The sequence below is a fragment of the Jaculus jaculus genome, chromosome 4 (genome assembly GCF_020740685.1).
Source record: "Jaculus jaculus isolate mJacJac1 chromosome 4, mJacJac1.mat.Y.cur, whole genome shotgun sequence".
NCBI lineage: Eukaryota > Metazoa > Chordata > Mammalia > Rodentia > Dipodidae > Jaculus > Jaculus jaculus.
Genome location: NC_059105.1, coordinates 124481984 through 124500411, shown reverse-complemented (window position 1 = coordinate 124500411; position 18428 = coordinate 124481984). Strand labels below are relative to the sequence as shown.

Sequence of the window (18428 nt, the reverse complement as noted above, 5' to 3'; positions counted from 1 at the left end):
GCCCAGAACTTAATTATCCCTGATCTACATTTTGCCCCTGCGGAACACACTGGCAGCATACTACCCCCCCCCCTTTTTTTCCTTCCTAAATTCCAGGGAGAGTTTTTTACTTCCTTTACGGCTACAAGGAAGCTTTCTGATCCTGCCGTTTTACTATTTCAGAGTATGAGAACTTTACATTTTCCCTTGCCTATGATCTTAATTACTTTCAGTGTTCCTACTGGGGACACTCAACAGTAAAAATTGGCCATGCAGTCTAGGACAGTGGGCTTGGTAGAGGACATCCCCCACAATGAAATGGCACTGCTCAGAACAGAAAATCATTCTGCAGCCATAGGGCTGTGAGCCACATACATATTCATATACACACATTTATTTCAAGTGCACTTTTCATACAGACTCCAGCCATCTCCCCCTCACACATTCACTCAGAAACTATGCATTCCCATTTTAAGTTTCTATTCTATTTACAACTCTGCAGACCAAAACCAAACCTTGAAATTAATTACTTCAAGTATAATTTCAGACTTCACATTGAGAATTTTTCCAATCCAAAATTTGACTAGTCTCAATTCCAATTTTCATTTTCCAATTTACCCAGGTGGTCATGGTGTCCAGGTCACCCAAGGACTTGATTTGCAGTTGGGAGGTCAAAGGTTCTCTTTGGCAGCATCCCACGACAAAGAACAGCCAATCTAATTCACAGAACTTCCTCAAGAAAGCATCACATATAGCACTTAAATCAGATGCCTGCTGTTGGAAGAATGAAAAGTTACTAAGGACACATTACAAATGGGCTAGGTGTACTCTGTTCCATGGTGGAGTTTTCAGTTTCTGCAGCTGGTTTCCTAGGAGGCTCCAAAAATGTTAAGCACAAAAGGACAAAACAAACAACAGAAAGACAGACACGTGGCTACAAACTGAAACTGACCAGGGGTCAGGGGACATGTCACCATCACCCGGGATTAGGGAAGCAGTGCTGTGTCCAGCCTTCCACTGAATCCCCCTTACCTCTGGAGTCGTTCCAGAGCAGATGACTCTGTCACAGTGTTGATATCTCCTGAGGAACGTCTCCTAGGGTCTTCAACCCACAGTCAGAGTAGAGTCCCAAGAAATCAAGACTCTCTGAGAGTAGATTTGGAGAGTCTCAAAAATGCATGCAAACAGAAACAAAACTTACCTCTGGAGATCCTCCCTGTCAACTCTAAAGGGGACAGAAGCTCTGAAGCCTCTTTGTGTTCTTTAATTATAGAAGACTTCTAGGCGTTAAGGTCCCGGAAACCTTGTCAGTGCCAGGCCTTACAAACTTTCTCCTCTGGCCAAAGTGAAAGTCACTGTGTCAGCTGCCCCAAGGGGTTCAGGCTCTGCTACTTCACTGGGAGGTACTTCACTGGGCGTTTCCTGGGCCTTAAGGCCAGTGTGTGTTTGTGGGGGGGGGGTGTGAATGCAAGAGTGAATTAGGCAGAGTACTCCTGGCAGGTCCTGGGTGAGCCCCTAATGTAATGGGTCTGGAGTCACTCAGATTCACCAATCAAACATGAATATGTTATTAATAAGTAGAGGCATTTATTTCTGGCCAGGACTACATTTCAGCAGGGAACTGGAGAGTGCAGCCCCCAGTTGCATCTGGTCAGGGTTTATAAGGACAAATTGCTGAACAAGTCTACAACAGTCACAAGCCTAGTTACAAAGGTGAATTAGATTCAAGCAGATGGCCTGGTATTCTGCATGACAAAGATAACATTTGCAAGGTACCACATCCTGCATACCACAGGTAGCATTTCTTTATAACATTCCTTATCCATCATACTCTTCTACTCAGCTGTTCACTGGAATTAGCAAATACTGAAACATTGCACCTTGTGGGAAATACAGAGTTAAGTTCTTGTGTGCCATTGGCCATAATGTCTTCCCAAGCCAATTGGTACGTAAACCTCTATTATGTCTTTATATTTAAAAATATCTTACTTAATATATAATATTAACCCACTAATATTGAACTCAACAGCTGTAACAGCTCCAGATTTGCCAAGATGAAATTCCAGACCAGGCACAGTTATGGAGGAAGGGAAATTTTATTGAAGCTTACAGATCCAGGGGAAGTTCCATAATGGTGGAAGTTAGCCCCCTCTTAAAGGACCAGGAAAAGAGACAAAAAGAGAAAGCTACAAGCCAAAAAACCATACAGCAGGCTAAAGGAACTCCAAGCTGAACTAGGTGCTTTGCATATGTTTAGATTGGAATTTCAAATCCACCCCCACACTTTAGGGCTGGACCTTGAGGTCCATCCAGTGACATCTCCAGCCAGGTGGCTGCAGGTCTAAATTACAAACTATAATAAAACACTGAATATATTGGGAGCCATTTATTCAAACTACCACAACAGCCAATTCTTTTTTCAATAATTCATGTCTGATGGAAGCTTATTTAACACGTCCGTAATGTTCACAACCTTGCTGCAGTTAGAACACTAGATGGCATGTTCAAATTGTTTTTTTTTTCCCCTCATATTAACTTGTCTATTTTTTTGTTTTTTTGAGGTAGGGTCTTACTTAACCCAGTATGACCTAGAACTCACTCTGTGGCCCCAGGCTGGCCTTGAATTCACAGTGATCCTCCTACTTCTGCCTCCCCAGTGCTGGGATAAAAAGTATGCAACACCATCCCCCACAACTTTTGCCAAATTTTAAGCCATTTTATATATATATTTGTGTGTAGTTTCATTTATTTGAAAGTGATAGAGAAAGAGGCAGATAGAGAGAGAGAGAGAATGGGCGCGCCAGGGTCTCCAGCCACTGCAAACGACCTCCAGATGCATGTGCCCCCTTGTGCATCTGGCTAATGTGGGTCCTGGGGAATTGAGCCTCGAACCAGGATCCTTAGGCTTCACAGGCAAGCACTTAAACACTAAGCCATCTCTCCAGCCCAAGCCATTTTATTTTAAATATTTTTTCTTGTCACTTTTGCTGGGGATGTAATTACAGATATTCTAAGTGTTTGATTGTCTCTCGGGTCACCGAGGTTGTGTTCATCTTTTTTTCCCCCATTGTTTGCTAGTTTTACAAAATGCTCATATCCCCCCCCCCCCCGTGTGTGTGTGTGTGTGTGTGTGTGTGTGTAGAACAGGACAACCTCAAGGGGTCCATCCTCTCCTTCCACCTTCTTTGAGAGGGATCTCTCTTGTTTTGCTGTTGTGTGTCAGGTGTCAGACTAGCTGGCAGTGAGCTTCTAGATTCTCCTGGGTCTGCCTCCTATTGTTTATTGGCTCATTGGGCTCACAGACATGTGTACCACTTTGCCACTGTGAGTCTGGCTTTACATGGGCATTGAGGAAGATGGAACTTAGGTCTATAGGCTCACAGGCAAGCACCTTTAACCATTCTGACCAGGCCTTAGTTTTTGAATAGTTTCTATAGATGTTTTAAACTTGTAGGGTTTTGTTGGTGTGTTTGGGTGCTTCAAGGTAGAGTCTCACTCTAGCCCAGGTTGACCTGGAATTCACTATGTAGTCTCAAGGTGGCCTTAATGAGTAAGTGCTTTCTTCTGAATTGTCCCAGTCTGTTAGTACAGTTCTTACTTGATAGCACTTCCATTTGGCTCATTTCCATTTGAACTGTTCAGTCACTGTATCCATTTTTTGTACATAGTACATAGTAATACTTTAATGTTTATATAAACTCCCTGATGTTTATTTCTGCTTATATTTTCTGTTTTTCTTACTTGTAGTCATATTTTCATGCATCTTTACATATTTAGAAATTTTTTACTTTATACTGTATGTCATTGCTATGATAGTGTTAATTTGTCTTGGCACACAGTTAATTTGTTGATTTTATTTTTTCAATTTTTATTTTAAAGTTAGAGCTAATCTAGAGTAAGGATCATTAAGTTTTTCTTAAAGGGCCAAATAGTAACTTTTTTAGGCTTTTAGACCTATGGCCTCTAGAATAACTAGTCATCTCTATCCTTATTCTGCAAAAGTAACCATAGACATATGTGCATGCTAGGGGTGGCTGTGTTCACATATAACTTTGGCCCTCAAGACAGTTTGCTCAAACTTGGTCTGGCATCCCTTTATGGTTTAGAGTATTCTTATTTTGTCTTAAATTTATTTTTCAACTGGCACATAAAATATAAAAATTGGATATTAATGGGGTAGTATGGTGTTTTGGTTTATGGATAGCTGATGTTTAATTCAAGTTTTAGTCTTGTTTCTCATGTGTGCCCATTCTGGAGTCCCAGCTGTATGTTTTGGGTATTTGGTGAGCTCTCACTGCTCTTGCTGTTGATATTGTTAAGTCAAGTGTTCAGCATTCTCGGGCTGGAGAGATGGCTTAGCGGTTAAGAGCTTGCCTGTGAAGCCTAAGGACCCCGGTTCGAGGCTTGGTTCCCCAGGTCCCACGTTAGCCAGATACACAAGGGGGCGCATGTGTCTGGAGTTCGTTTTCAGAGGCTGGAAGCCCTGGCGTGCCCATTCTCTCTCTTTCCCTCTATCTGTCTTTCTCTCTGTGTCTGTCGCTCTCAAATAAATAAATAAATAATTAAAAAAAAAAAAGTGTTCAGCATTCTCTACCTCCAAGGTCTTCATTCAGCTGGCAGGTCTCCTGGGCTTTTCCTTGCTGAGGCTTGTGCTGTGCATGTTCAGTAGAATCCATGAGCAAGTTGGGAACCCTACCTGAACCTCGAGCCTTTTCTGTGAAACTTGCTTTGCTACATCCGCCTCAGCTTAGCAAGACTGGTGTTCTTGGGCTCATCCTCTCTGAGTTGGAGCCAGGCAGTCCCTTTGTCTAGTAACTCAAGACAGTTGCTTCTTAACATTTTTGTCATGCTGAGAGTTATTTATGTTGATACAGTTACTGTCATAACCAGAAATAGAAGGTCTTCTGTGGTTTTAAAATAGAATTTTCCTCTTGTTTTATAATTAGATACTTTTCTATATTGATAGTTCCATTTTTTGGTAGATAAAAGTCTTTAAAACAGGCATCAAGAAAAATAATCAGTATTTGAGTTTGTGGACACTGGTGAAGTTGTGATGATGCATGCTTTTGAATAATGAGTAATAAATTTCAGTAATACTATGAAAGTTGGCATTTTACTTACTTACTTTATTTATTTATTTATTTATTTTGGTTTTTCGAGGTGGCTTCCAACTCATGGTGATCCTCCTACCTCTGCCTCCTGAGTGCTGGGATTAAAGGCATGTGCCATCACGCCTGGCTATTTTTTAAAGTGATATACTTAAAAAATATTAAGTCTTACTAGTGAAACTCAGTTTTGAAACTGGTCATTGTATGATGATAGTAACTAATGTTCAGAATATGTTGGACTGAAATGATATGAGTGCTTTGGGTTTAAGGACATGAGACTAACAATGATCGGTTCAGTGTGAGAAACAGATCATTTTGGATCCATGGTGCACATCTTTTCTAATTCTGTTATTCTGAATAGTGATTCTCTTCATTGTAATGGAGTAGTAAGGAAATCAGTATATGCCTGCAATGTAGTAGTGACTTATAATTTTGTAGCTTTGTCATTATTTGGTTATGTGACTTTGAATTAGTTCCTCTTTTGACGTTTACTAGATTCTGACACTCCTTACGTAGAAGAAGACATAGGTATAGTAGGAAGATATGGTTTGGCGCACACAAATGACATGAAGAATTGTTGGGGTGAATTTAGGCAATTTGGGGCCACATTAGGGAGGGTCTTATTATCTTACCTAATAATTGAGATACAAAGTAGACAACTGGGACCAAGAGAATGCATCACATTTCCCTTTCCAGAACATTAATTTGATGGCAATAGAATGGAAAGTTTGGAATGGTTGTAGCTTCCTATTCATCGAACATTTTTTTAATTTTTTTAATTTATTTTTTTTTAATTTAATTTATTAGTTTTCTTTTCAGTAAATACAGGCAGTTTGGTACCATTGTTTAGGCTCATCTGTGATCTACCCCCTCCCATTGGACCCTCCTTGTTGATGAATATGGGTCGTGCATTGTGGAGTTAGCCCCCAGTTATTGGTATGATAAATGTCTCTGCAAATCATGACCCAACATGTGACTCTGACATTCTTTCCGCCCCCTCTTCCGCAAAATTTCTCTGAGCCATGTTGGGTTCATTTTTGGTCTGCTTCAGTGATGAGGTGTTTTTAAAATGTGCTGCAGTACATACCTTTAATCCCAGCACTCTAGAGACTAAGGAAGGAATATCATGGTGAGATTGAGGCCAGCCTGGGGCTACAGAGTGACCTCGAGGTCAACATGGGATAGAGTGAAAACCTACCTAGAAAAAAACCAAAACAACTTCCCCTCAAATAAAACATGCTACTGTTTTAGTATAGTTGTCTTTGTTATGTATAATTGGACATGGTATATATAATCTATTCAAATCAGCACAAATGAAGCTGATTAAAAAAAAAATTGAGCCCCAGTCTCACTACTGCCTCAGTCTCAAGTGCTGGGATTACACCATATTTGCCAATGATTAGTTTTTGTTTCATTCAGTAGTTAAGAGTTTGTTATTATGAATAGTTTGAAAAGGAGGTTAGCCATTGTTATAAGCCATATGATATGATATGATAGATATATATGTAACCATACCTTGGAAGTTGTGGGCTTTTTTCCTTAAATGGTATACTTGGTTAGAAAATCATTTATTCATTTTAAAAGTCAAGATCCTTTTCAGAAAACGAAAGATTAAAATCAGTCAGCGATTTTTTTTTTTTTCTCCCCCAAAGCAGCAAATAGTGTTAGTCTAGAATCTGGCAGGTTAAGATAAGTATTGTTGATCAGAAATTTTCTTTCAGGTATGTAACTTTATGAACCATTTGAAGATGCCAAACTTGCATAAACTCTAGGAAAGGAAGTGCTCATGAACTCATGAGCTGGATTGAGTTCTGGCCTCTGGTTTTCTAGGTTTTTTAACTTAAGACAAATTGGTTTCTTTTTCTTTCTCCTTCCATCCCTCATAGGATTTTGAGACACATAATAATCTTGCTTTACAAATGAGGAAATGGTGACCCAGAGAGGCTCAGTCATAACTTCTCAGGGTTACAGTCATAAGTAAGAGAGCTGGGGTTTGAGCACAGGTGTTCCCTTTACAACGGTTGATTGCTGCGGTGGGGATGACAGCCTTGCTCTTGAAGGTCCAAATGATAGTGACCTCTTTTGGATGGCTTTCTAAGAACTTTTAGAAACTAAATACTTTGTGATTCATCTTGGTTGATTTCCCTCCTTACATAATGAGTATACTCTTTTAAAAATCAAGTGAGGGCTGGAGAGATGGTTTAGCAGTTAAGGCATATGCCTGCAAAGACAAATGACCCAGGTTCTACTCCCTAGGAGCCAAGTAAGCCAGATGCACAAGGGTTGCATGTATCTGGAGTTCACTTGCAGTGGCTGGAAAGCCCTGGTGCACCCATTCTGTCTCTCCCTCTCTCTGCCTGTGCCTCTTTCTCTCTCCCTCTCAAATAAATAAATAAATAAAAATTAAAAACAAACTTAAAAAAAATAATCAAATGAGGCCTCGAGAGTTGCTTGCCTGCGAAGCCAAAGGACCCAAGCTTGATTCCTCAGTAACTATGAAAGCCAAGTACACATGGTGGTACATGTGTCTGGAGTTTGTTTGCAGTGGCTGGAGGCCCTGGAATGCCCATATTCTCTTTCTCTCTTCTTCCCTGACTCTCAAATGAATGAAATATTTTAAAAATAATGAATATTTGAAATACCAGCAATATAACTTTTTCTGTAGGAATGATTCTAGCACTAGATAGAAATAAGGATAGATTTTAGGAAATCCTTTAAATTTCTGGCACAATTTAAAATAATGTTTTAAATTTATTTATCTGAGAGAGAGAGAAGGCGGGGAGAGAGAGAGACAGTAAATGGGCATGAGAGGGCACACAGCTACTGCAAAGAACTCCAAACACATGCACCACCTTGTTCATTTGGCTTATATGGGTCCTGGGGAATCAAACCTGGGTCTTTTAGCTTTGCAGGCAAGCACCTTAACTGCTAAGCCATCTGTCCAGTACAATTTACAAAGTATAAACAAACTTGTATACATGTTTGTAAAGCATGACTTGCTGTGTGACCAGATCACAATTTTAAATAGCTTGTTTTATCTCTTAAATTTTTGGGGGGTTTTCGAGGTAGGGTCTCACTCTAGCTCAGGCAGACCTGGAATTCACTATGTAGCTTCAGGGTGGCCTCGAACTCGCGATGATCCTCCTACCTCTACCTCCTGAGTGCTGGGATTAAAGGCGTCCACTACCACGCCTGGCTATCTCTAAATTTCAAACAGTAGATTAGTCACTTCTGCATCAGTGGCTTCTAACATATTATCAAGATTTAAAAGGTAGCATTTTGTTAAGAATGGACTTTTATTTATTGTTTCATCTAGATGAATAATTTAGTTTTGTGTTTTTGTAAAAATATTTATTTATTTGAGAGTGAGAGACAGACAGAGGCACATATTTATAGAGAGAATGGGAACACCAGGGCCTCTAGCCACTGCAAACCTTATGCATCTGGTTTACATGGGTACTGGGGGATTGCCCCTGGGTCCTTACGCTCTGCAGGCAAGTGCTTTACTGCTAAGCCACCTCTCCAGCCCTGGTTCTGCTTTTAGACCCCAATACTGTTTTAGCTGAAACTGCCTTTCATTTTGTAAGTAAGAAGTTCTTAGCCAAGGTCACATAGCAAGTCATGCTTTACAAACATGTATACATGTTTTTTATACTTTGTAAAAAATCTCCTGAGGTATTGTTTTACTGGTTTGGCCAAATGTCCAGTCCTATCTATTGTTTTAGATTAAAAGAAACTTTTACTTTCTGTTTGTTGTTTGGGGTTTTTTGTTGTTGTTGTGACTGGGGCCTCAGTTGTGTTGCTGAGGCCAGTCTTAAACTCAAGCTCAATGTGATTCTCCTACCTCCTTTAGTAGGTGGGGTTATGGGAACATACCCCAATTTAGGAGCCCCTTTTAAACATGCATTAATTTTAATTTTTCTTCACCACTGAATCCAAAAATCCTTTAATTATGGCATTGTGTGCTGTATAGATTTTGCCATAATTCATTATCACTGTGAAGTTTAGCTCTGGTATTTGTCAAGGGAATTTGGAAGACAAGTCCATATTAATGGTACTGTCAACACACACACACAAAACAGCTCTTCCTCAAAGGGAATAAAAGATTAAAAGATAGTTAATTCATTTCTTCTAGAGCCAAATGTGACCAGGGTCCAGGAATGTCTGGTAATAGTTCAATGAAATTTTTATAGTAACAGAACATATAGAATTTTAAATCAAGGCACTTAAAAATACATTATTAGGACTATTAGGTAGACAGGTTACAGAAGGAGGGGAAATCTCTGCTATAGGCTTCAGATGCTATCTGATGGCATTCTTAGGCTTCTGTTTGTACATTGTGTAGGGGATTTATTTACCTAATAGTCTCAGTGCTGGATGTTAGGTCAGACACAGAGGTGGCCAATGAATATCTATTAAGAGGACTAAAGATAGTCCAGAATAATTTAGCTAAGTATCTGCAGCATGAAATCTGATTATGACTTGTAGAATCTTTAACATAGGATTTCCCTTTTCTTTTTCTTCTGGGAGCTTCAGTTCACACCTGCAATTTCTCTTTTACTTATTTTGATCAGCTTTATCTAGCTGTATTTCCTGATAAAAGTGTCCAAATCATTGGGTCCTCTCTGCTGCATGAATGTCTTCCTGTCATCCCAAAATGTCTTAATGCTAGAAGCCTTTGTTTACTATAAAACAGAAGATCGTTTAGCTCTTGGAATCTTCCAACTATAGGTACAAAATGGCATTGTACAAAGGTAATATACCAGTTTGTATAATATAACACACACACCCTAGGTGGCCTCCACCCCCTTTGTGCTCTCATGAACTCGTGTATTGGAAGAGAGACAAGAGACTATAAGCTCTCTGGTGTCTTTTCTTGTGATGGTAATAATACTGTTGGACTAAGACCTATCTAAGTATATAGGACTTAAGATCAACATATGAATGGAGACTGGGGCAGAAACATGCCTGTATTTCAACTGAGAAAGACCAGAGCTGAACTGCCTTACTTTCTTTTATGCTGAACTTTAAAAATTTTTATTTAAAGGGGAAATACCAACACCACTGCCAGTATGATAATGGAGTTATAAGTGAAGTGCAATCTTGGGTGTCAAGCACTTAAGTAGTCCTCAGTCATCTATTAATTTTAAACAAAACATGTAAGTGTTGCAGTTGTCTTTTCATTACCGGGACAACACCCAGACAGAAGCATCTTATTGGAGGTTTATTTCAGGCTTACTGATTTCAGAGGAAGCTTCATCATGGTGGAAGAAGCTGGCTCACTCCATCAAACATCCACAGCAAAGAGAGCAAAGACAGAAGTGAACAGCCAGAGCTCAAGCTGGTTCTTTATATATCTACTAGGGCTGGACTCAAGGTCTACCCCCTAATGGCACACACCCTCCAGCAGGGCTCCACCTGCTGAAGATTTAAGTAGGAAGCTAATCTTAAAAATACTGAGGATGTGGGGTTGGGGGCATACATTTACACTCAAACCACCACAAGAAGTAACTAATGATAGAATGTTTGATTTATTTTTCTGACTGACATTGGACTAATGTCTTTAGAACAGGGTATAGTGACTGTTACAGAATGTAAGAAAAGAAATTTAAGATTCTCTTAGAGTGATCTTCCAAATGAAACATGTACCAATGACAAATAATTAAATGCAAGTAGCTATTCAGTTTTATTCATATTTCATCTTTTTAAGTTTTGGCTTGACTAGTACAAGTCAATTTGCCTAAATATATTCTGGGGTGAAATATGGTACATAAAAATTGCTAAAAACTGCTTTGGTTCATGAAATTGCTTAACTGTTATGTTGCCTCATAAAGATGGTTGGTTCAATGAATAGCATTTAGTGAGAATTAAATGTGATAATTTAACTGAATTAATAGAATTACTATTTCTAACTCCCTTTCTATCTTAGCCTTTTTGTTAACTCATTACCAACCTAACTCTTGCTCACTCCTGTCTTAAGTCTTTTTTCAGCCTGTCTTTATTTCTGCTGAGGTCATATTCTATTTGTTTTTCAGATGAGACCCTTTTTGCTCTTCCTGCTGCATCTGAGCCTGTGATACACTCCTCTGCAGGCAAGTTCTTCTGCTGCCTCTTATCTTCTGTGTAGTCTAACTGTGACTCAAGTTGGGTTAAGTCCATATGGACTACTTTGGATTTACTGAAAATTAGCACTGGTCCAAGAATATTACTGATAGTCTGCATTTTACATGCTGTGTCCAAGGGGAGGAATGGACAGAGCTTGATTACTGCTTACTATATAAGGAATTCTTGGGTCCTTGATTTGCATTTACATGTTAATTGCTTTTCTTCAGATACACTTTACCTTTGTATTGCCAAGGCCTTTTTGTATGGAATGCCAGTCTCTGGTATTTAATTATCCTGTAGCTTTTTTCTATACTGTCAAAACTTTCTTCTCTAATCTTGTCCTTTCCCTCCCCACCACACACACAAAAAAACTAGTTTAAAGTAGCCTTTTCAGTCAATCCATTGGAGGGTTTTTCCCTCAGATTTGGTTTGTGTCTTTGCATAGCATGCAATGACCATTGGAACTCTGCATGTTTTTTTTTTAAGTCTCTTTGACTTGACAAGTGACTATATGTATTTACAGGACACCATGTGGTGCTTCAGTACAATCAGGCTATTTAGCATGTCCTTCTCTAGATTAAAAAAAAAGTTCTTTGGTGAGAATATTTAAACTTCTCACCTTTTGGCTATTGTGAAATATAGATGCCTTATATTACCTATTTTCACTATGCTTCACAAATAGCCATGCACATGTTTTATTGACAGTAGCTAATTATTTTCAGTAATAATCCAGACCTACTTGTATTTATTAACTAAATGCTATTAACATTCTACTTTAGTTAACCATAAATCTTTACTAACACTGGTTTATGAATCTGTCATAGAACTTGCATTAACTTGGAGAATACTGGCATTCTCTAATTTTCCTTTCTGTCCGTGGCCACAGAAAAAATTATGGACATGAAGGAGCAGCCAGGTAACACTGTTTCATCTGGTCAAGAGGATTTCCCATCTGTCCTGCTTGAAACTGCTGCCTCTCTTCCTTCTCTATCTCCTCTCTCAGCTGCTTCTTTTAAAGAACATGAATACCTTGGTAACTTGCCAGCAGTATCACCCACAGAAAGAACACTTCAAGAAACTGTAAAGGAAGCTTCTAAAGGGTTCTTGGAGAGGGCAAAAAATCCATTTATAGATAGAGATTTAACAGAGTTTGCAGAATTAGAATACTCACAAATGGGCTCAACATTTGGTGGCTGTCCAAAAGCAGAATCCACCACACTAGTAGAAAACCCTAGTGAAGAAGTAATTGTGAAGATAAAAGATGAAGAGGATTTAGTTAGTAATGCAATCCTTTGCAGTCCACAAGAAACATCTGTGGCCCTTACTAAGTTGGCTAATGAAGAGGACAAAGCGATATCTCCAGACAAAACTAAGGACAGTTTTAGTGACAAGGGAATGGCAGTAGAAGCCCCCATGAGGGAAGAATATGCAGACTTCAAACCATTTGAGCGAGTATGGGGAATGAAAGATACCTGTCAGGGCAACAGTGACGTGTTGGCTGTTAGAGGTAATATGGAAAGCGAGTTGGAAAGTAAAGTGGATAAGAAATATTTTGCAGATAACCTTGAGCAAACCAGTCATGAAAAAGATAATGAAAGTAGTAATGGTGATACTTCTTTTCCCAGCACACCAGAACCTGTGAAAGATGGTTCAAAAGCATATATCACATGTACTCCCTTTAGCCCATCAACCGAGAATGTTGCAACAAACATTTTTCCTTTGTTAGAAGATCAGACTTCAGAAAATAAGACTGATGAGAAAAAAATAGAAGAAAGGAAGGCTCAGATTGTAACAGAGAAGACCAGTACCAAAGTATCAAACCCTTTTCTTATGGCAGCACAAGATTCCGAGGCAGATTATGTCACTACAGATACCTTATCAAAGGTGACTGAAGCAGTGGTGGCAAGCATGCCTGAAGGTCTAACTCCAGACCTAGTTCAGGAAGCATGTGAAAGCGAATTGAACGAAGCTACAGGTACAAAGATTGCTTATGAAACAAAAATGGACTTGGTCCAGACATCAGAAGCTTTGCAAGAATCACTTTATCCGGTAGCACAGCTTTGCCCATCATTTGAAGAATCAGAAGCAACTCCTTCCCCAGTTTTGCCTGACATTGTTATGGAAGCACCACTAAATTCTCTACTTCCTACTTCCAGTGCTTCTGTGGTGCAGCCCAGTGTGTCACCACTGCAAGCCCCTCCATTAGCAGATTATGACACTGTAAAGTTTGAACCTGAAAATCCCCCACCATATGAAGAAGCTACAAACCTATCCCTAAAAACAGTTCCTGGAATAAAAGAAAACATGAGAGAGTCTGAAAATGTGACTGCAGTTGTTCAGGAAACAGAAGCTCCTTATATCTCTATTGCATGTGATTTAATTAAAGAAACAAAGCTGTCCACAGAACCAAGTCCTGATTTCTCAAATTACTCAGAAATAGCAAAAGGTGAAAAGCCAGTGGCTGATTATGGTGAACCCATTGAGGATTCCTCACCTGACTCCGAACCAGTAGACTTGTTTAGTGATGACTCAATCCCAGAAGTCCCACAAAAACAAGAGGAAGCCATGATGCTCATGAAAGAAAATCTCACTGAAATATCTGAACACAATAAGGAACAACTTAATGTTTTACCACATGAGGTGGGAAAGCCATATTTAGAGTCTTTTCAGCCCAATCTAGGTATCACTAAAGGTAGTCTATCATCTGATGGAATTTCAACATTGACCCAAAAGGAGAAAATTCCTTTGCAAATGGAGGAGCTCAATACTACAGTTTATTCAAATGATGACTTCCTTATTTCTAAGGAAGCAAAAATAAAAGAAAGTGATACATTTTCAGATTCATCTCCCATAGAGATTATAGATGATTTCCCTACATTTGTCAGTTATAAATCTGATTCTTCTAAATTAACCAGGGAGTCCACTGTCCTAGAAGTATCCAACAGAAGTGAAGTTGCTCATGTCCAGAGTGGAGCTTGCTCAGAATTTCCTCATGACCTTTCTTTCAAGAACATGCAGCCTAAAGATGAAGTCCATGTCTCAGGTGACTTCTCCAGAGATAAGTCTGATGTATCAAAGGTGTCCTTACTGCCTCCAGATGTTTCTGCTTTGGCAGCTCAAACAGAAGCAGGCAGCATAGTCAAACCCAAAGTTCCTATGAAAGAAGCTGAGAAAAGACTTCCTTCTGATACAGAAAAAGCGGATAAAGCACTACCAGCTATATTTCCAGCAGAGCTGAGTAAAACTTCAGGTAATCATTACATGTACCATTTAGTGCAACTTTTGTACATACCATGCAACACCCACTACATTTTATGTCCTATTTTTTACTAAGAGTGTTAAATATGTCACATTAATTAGACTTTTTTTTTTTTTTAAATCTCAGTTAAAAGCTTTAATGCTAGCCAGGTATAGTGGCATATGCCTATAAACTGAGCACTTGGAAGGCTGAAGCAGTAGGATTGTTGCGTTATGGCCAGCCTGGGCTACACAGCAGGACCTGTCTAAAACAAAAATAAGTTTGATTGTTCTTTTCTTCCCCTTATCCACTCACCCTTGCTCTTAACTTTTCCATGATTGTCATTTTTATTTTGTACCATAGAGCTATAAAAAATTTATAATTGGCTTCAACCTTATTTTCAGTATTTCCTAATAACATGAAGACTAAGAAAAATTAAAATATTTTCAGATGTGTTCATTTTCATCTTAGAAATGATTTCATGTGTAATTTGCAAAAAAACCCGACAATTTCTGTAGCATATTTTTAGTATCATTATTTTTCTAATGAGGTACAAGATAAGGCTGGGCATATTCAATGTAGACTTTTCTATACTTCTCATTTTTCACTTGATCCTACATTTCCCACATCCCTGCTTTGAATGAAGTAATTTACATATGTGTTAAAGATTAGCATTTTAGTTTACCTGTGTTTTCTACTAAATTGTATAGCAACAATTTTATATTTATTGAATATATTTATGTACTGAAAGTGAGTTAATACTGGCCACCCTCAGGCAAATTCAGAAATATCTCCTTTGCTAAAGGAGATTCTGAATCTTCAGGTAATGAATCCAGCATGGAGGTTTCTTGTTTGATGGATGTAAGCATGAATAATACCATGAAAAGTCAAAGATGACTTCAAGATACCAAGTTTCCATCGCAGGCATGTATGGGTTGGCAGTATAGGAGAATAAGATGGGAAATCCAAGAAAATAGATTGAGAAGATAAATTGTTTGACATTGCTAGTGTTGAGGTGCCCACAAGATGTCAAAGAACTAAGAAGCTTTTGAAAGAGACCTTGGCTGTATGCATGTATTTTCCATGAACTTGGAGGCAAAACTTAAAAGCCACACTTACCAGCTAGGGAGAATCAAAGGACAAAAGTATCAGATACTGAAGAAGTTAAGGACAACAGCAAAATGGTGTGAGTGGGGCTGTGATTGAGGAGAGACTGGGACTAGGACATTTGAAGAATCAGAATGCTGAAAACTCAAATTTGATAACATAGAGGAAAAAATATTAGCAAGCAAGAGGAAGAGAAGAAGGGAATTTTATAATTTATTTAATTAATATTTTGGAGAAGATTTGAAAGCCTGATCACAGGTACTGATGGAATGTCCCAAAGGAGCTAGGATGAACTCCAGAGTTTTGGTGAAAGAATTAGCCTTACAAAGGAAGAAGGGACACTACCATGAATGGAAAGAAGCTAGGGATGTTGATGCTGCTAGGGTTTTGTTTCTGAACATTGAAGGAATTGGTGGTTAATGTTTATCCTTATGTTAAAGCAGTATATCAGGCCGCATTGCTGAGAATGAACTGAAACATACTTGGAATTTTTGTTTTGTTGTGCTAGCCATCTGCCTCAGGGCCTTGCACATGCCAGGCCTTTACTACTGAGCTATACCCTTAGCCCAGTGGTTTTCTTTAAATGTGCCAACCAGCCTATGTGTGAGTTCAGAGAAGGCAAGTAGTTGTTCTGATGTAAGGTGATTGTATTTCACTGCATGGGCCCAGTACAAGAACAGTGAGTAGAGAAAGTTGAGACTAACAAGCAGAGTAGTTTGAAGGCATTCAAGTTGAGGGAATAAAGAGGGTTGTGATAGAAGGACAGTAACTAATGAGTGAATTCTAGGCCCAGGTGAAGGGATAGGATAAACATTTGACAACCGGAAGGTTGTGGAAAGGAGATATTGTGTGTGGGGGACGGGGAGGGTGCTGTGTATTGTATATTGAGTTTAACATTTGAGAGCAGTAGTACTTCAGGTTGACAAGTAGCCCAGGTTTGGCCTTGAGGCAAGGCCTGTCTTAGGTGAACTATACTAGAAGTAAGGTAAGTAAACTGAGACCATGAGAAAACAGCACTTCACATGCATTAAAGCCATTTGGAATAGTGACAGTTTGGGTTCCTGTGTCCTCAGGGGCCCTGCTGCAGGTTGGGTGAGCCTGGTTGGGTGAGCCTGTAATAAGAGAATCACTCCACACCCAGGAGATAGTTGAACAGCTCTCTCAGTTTATTGTAAGGGAAATGGGTTTATAAGCATCTGAGGGTGGGTGGGGGGTCCTAAGGGGATTGAACATACCAAGTTCATTTCTGATGCCTAATTAGCATATGGGGACATTCATTCCAGCACATAGGCAATGGGGGGGGGCGTCAGGATATCTATGGTCTTGGGGGGGGTGGAGTGTGTGAAGGCTGATAAGGAGTTTCCTAGGCAACTGGCCAAAGAGAGGGAGTGGCCTCCTGTAGCCTGGGGGTCCTTAGCTGTGCCTGGAAGCTTAGGCCCCTCTCCTGAAGGCTCCAGTCTGTGTATGACATGACAGGACTTAAGATGAAGGTAAGAAATAAGGACAGGAGTCTTGGGCAAAGGGCAGTGAGGTAGCTGACAGTCTGGTAGATAAGAGCAGTGAGGAAGGCTAGTGTGATGGTAAATAGAAGCTGAAGCTTCTGAATTGCTAGTCTGTCTGAAACAGCATTAGTTAGCAGTGAATACTTGACACTCCCTGCCCCAGTTAGTACAGGAGAGTAAGCAGCTAGTATTGAGAAAGTTCACAGCATTGTCCTGAAGAAAGAGCTAGGTTTTAGTGATGGTGAGGTAAAAACATGAATGTTTAGTAAGAAAAGTTAAGGGTTATTAGGAGAGCTGGCTCACATGAAATGAAGATATCCCGACCCCTGGCACTGGGATTTTCCTTTAATAACCAACCTATGGCTCTGGGAATAGCATTATACACTTAAAACCTTTTTTTTTTTTTTTACTTTTATTTGGAAAATAACTTGGTACTTTTTTTCAAGTAGAAAATATAAACATAGTACAAAATTATCCTATAATCTTCATCTGAAATCACCTATATTAATATTTTGCTTCTTTTATCATTTGCATTTTTTCTATAGACCCATGTCTATATACACCCGTATAAATGCATCCATGTGTTTTCTGAACCACTTGAGAAGAAGTCATTCTTTTGGCCTATTATCCTTAAATATGTCATATTCTCTTTCATGACCTCACTACAGCTATTAACTTCCTAAATTCACATTGATACTCTTTAAAATATTTTTATTTGAGTGAGTGAGTGAGTGTGTGTGTGTGTGTGTGTGAGAGAGAGAGAGAGAGAGAGAGAGAGAGAGAGAAAGAGATTGTGGATTCTCCAGGGCCTCTTGCTGCTGTAAATGAACTCCAGACATGTGTACCACTTTGTGTATCTGGGTTTATGTGGATGCTGAGAAATCGAAACCAGGCTATCAGGCTTTGCAAGCAGGTGCCTTTAACTACTGAGCCATCTCCTTAGCCCTGGGTTTTTTTTCTAATCTGCCATCTGTATTCCAATTTTGTTACTTCATTTAATAACACAAAATCCAGTTTAAATATAAGTATTACATGGATATGTTGTCATGTTTCTTTTGGCTCTTTACTCTCAAACATTTCTAGACTATGTCTTAAGATGTTAACATTTTTGAAGATACAACTCTGCCCTTTCCTGCTTTTTGTAAGTACCACAAGCTAATTAGTTGTTCCACTGGAGCTTCCCCTTCCCCATTTTTCACAGAGCATTCTTTTGGATTTGTGAAATGTTTCTTAGTGATTAGATCCCAGCTATGGGTTCATGGTTAAAAATGCTGTTGGCGATGCAGTGTGCCTCACATAGTATTTCATCTGAAACCACCTGCCAGTCAGTCAGTGCCTCTGTAGTGAGGTTAATGTTTACCTTCTGGTCAAGGTGGTTCTTGATTGCCT

At 39.3% G+C, this 18428-nt stretch overlaps 1 protein-coding gene across 4 annotated transcripts in view; it reads left to right on the top strand.

Moving 5' to 3' along the window:
• Positions 1-18428, top strand: part of Rtn4 (reticulon 4) — a 71699-nt gene that overhangs the window by 19435 nt on the left and 33836 nt on the right. For 2 of the 4 annotated variants that reach the window (XM_045147220.1, XM_045147221.1), the window contains exons 2-3: positions 11123-11179; positions 12079-14442. The exons of 1 other annotated variant lie outside the window; for it this stretch is intronic. In XM_045147220.1, the coding sequence (XP_045003155.1) occupies positions 11123-11179; positions 12079-14442 (2421 nt within the window). The remainder of the gene's footprint in view (positions 1-11122; positions 11180-12078; positions 14443-18428) is intronic. One more of the 4 variants, XM_045147222.1, reaches the window with a different exon arrangement.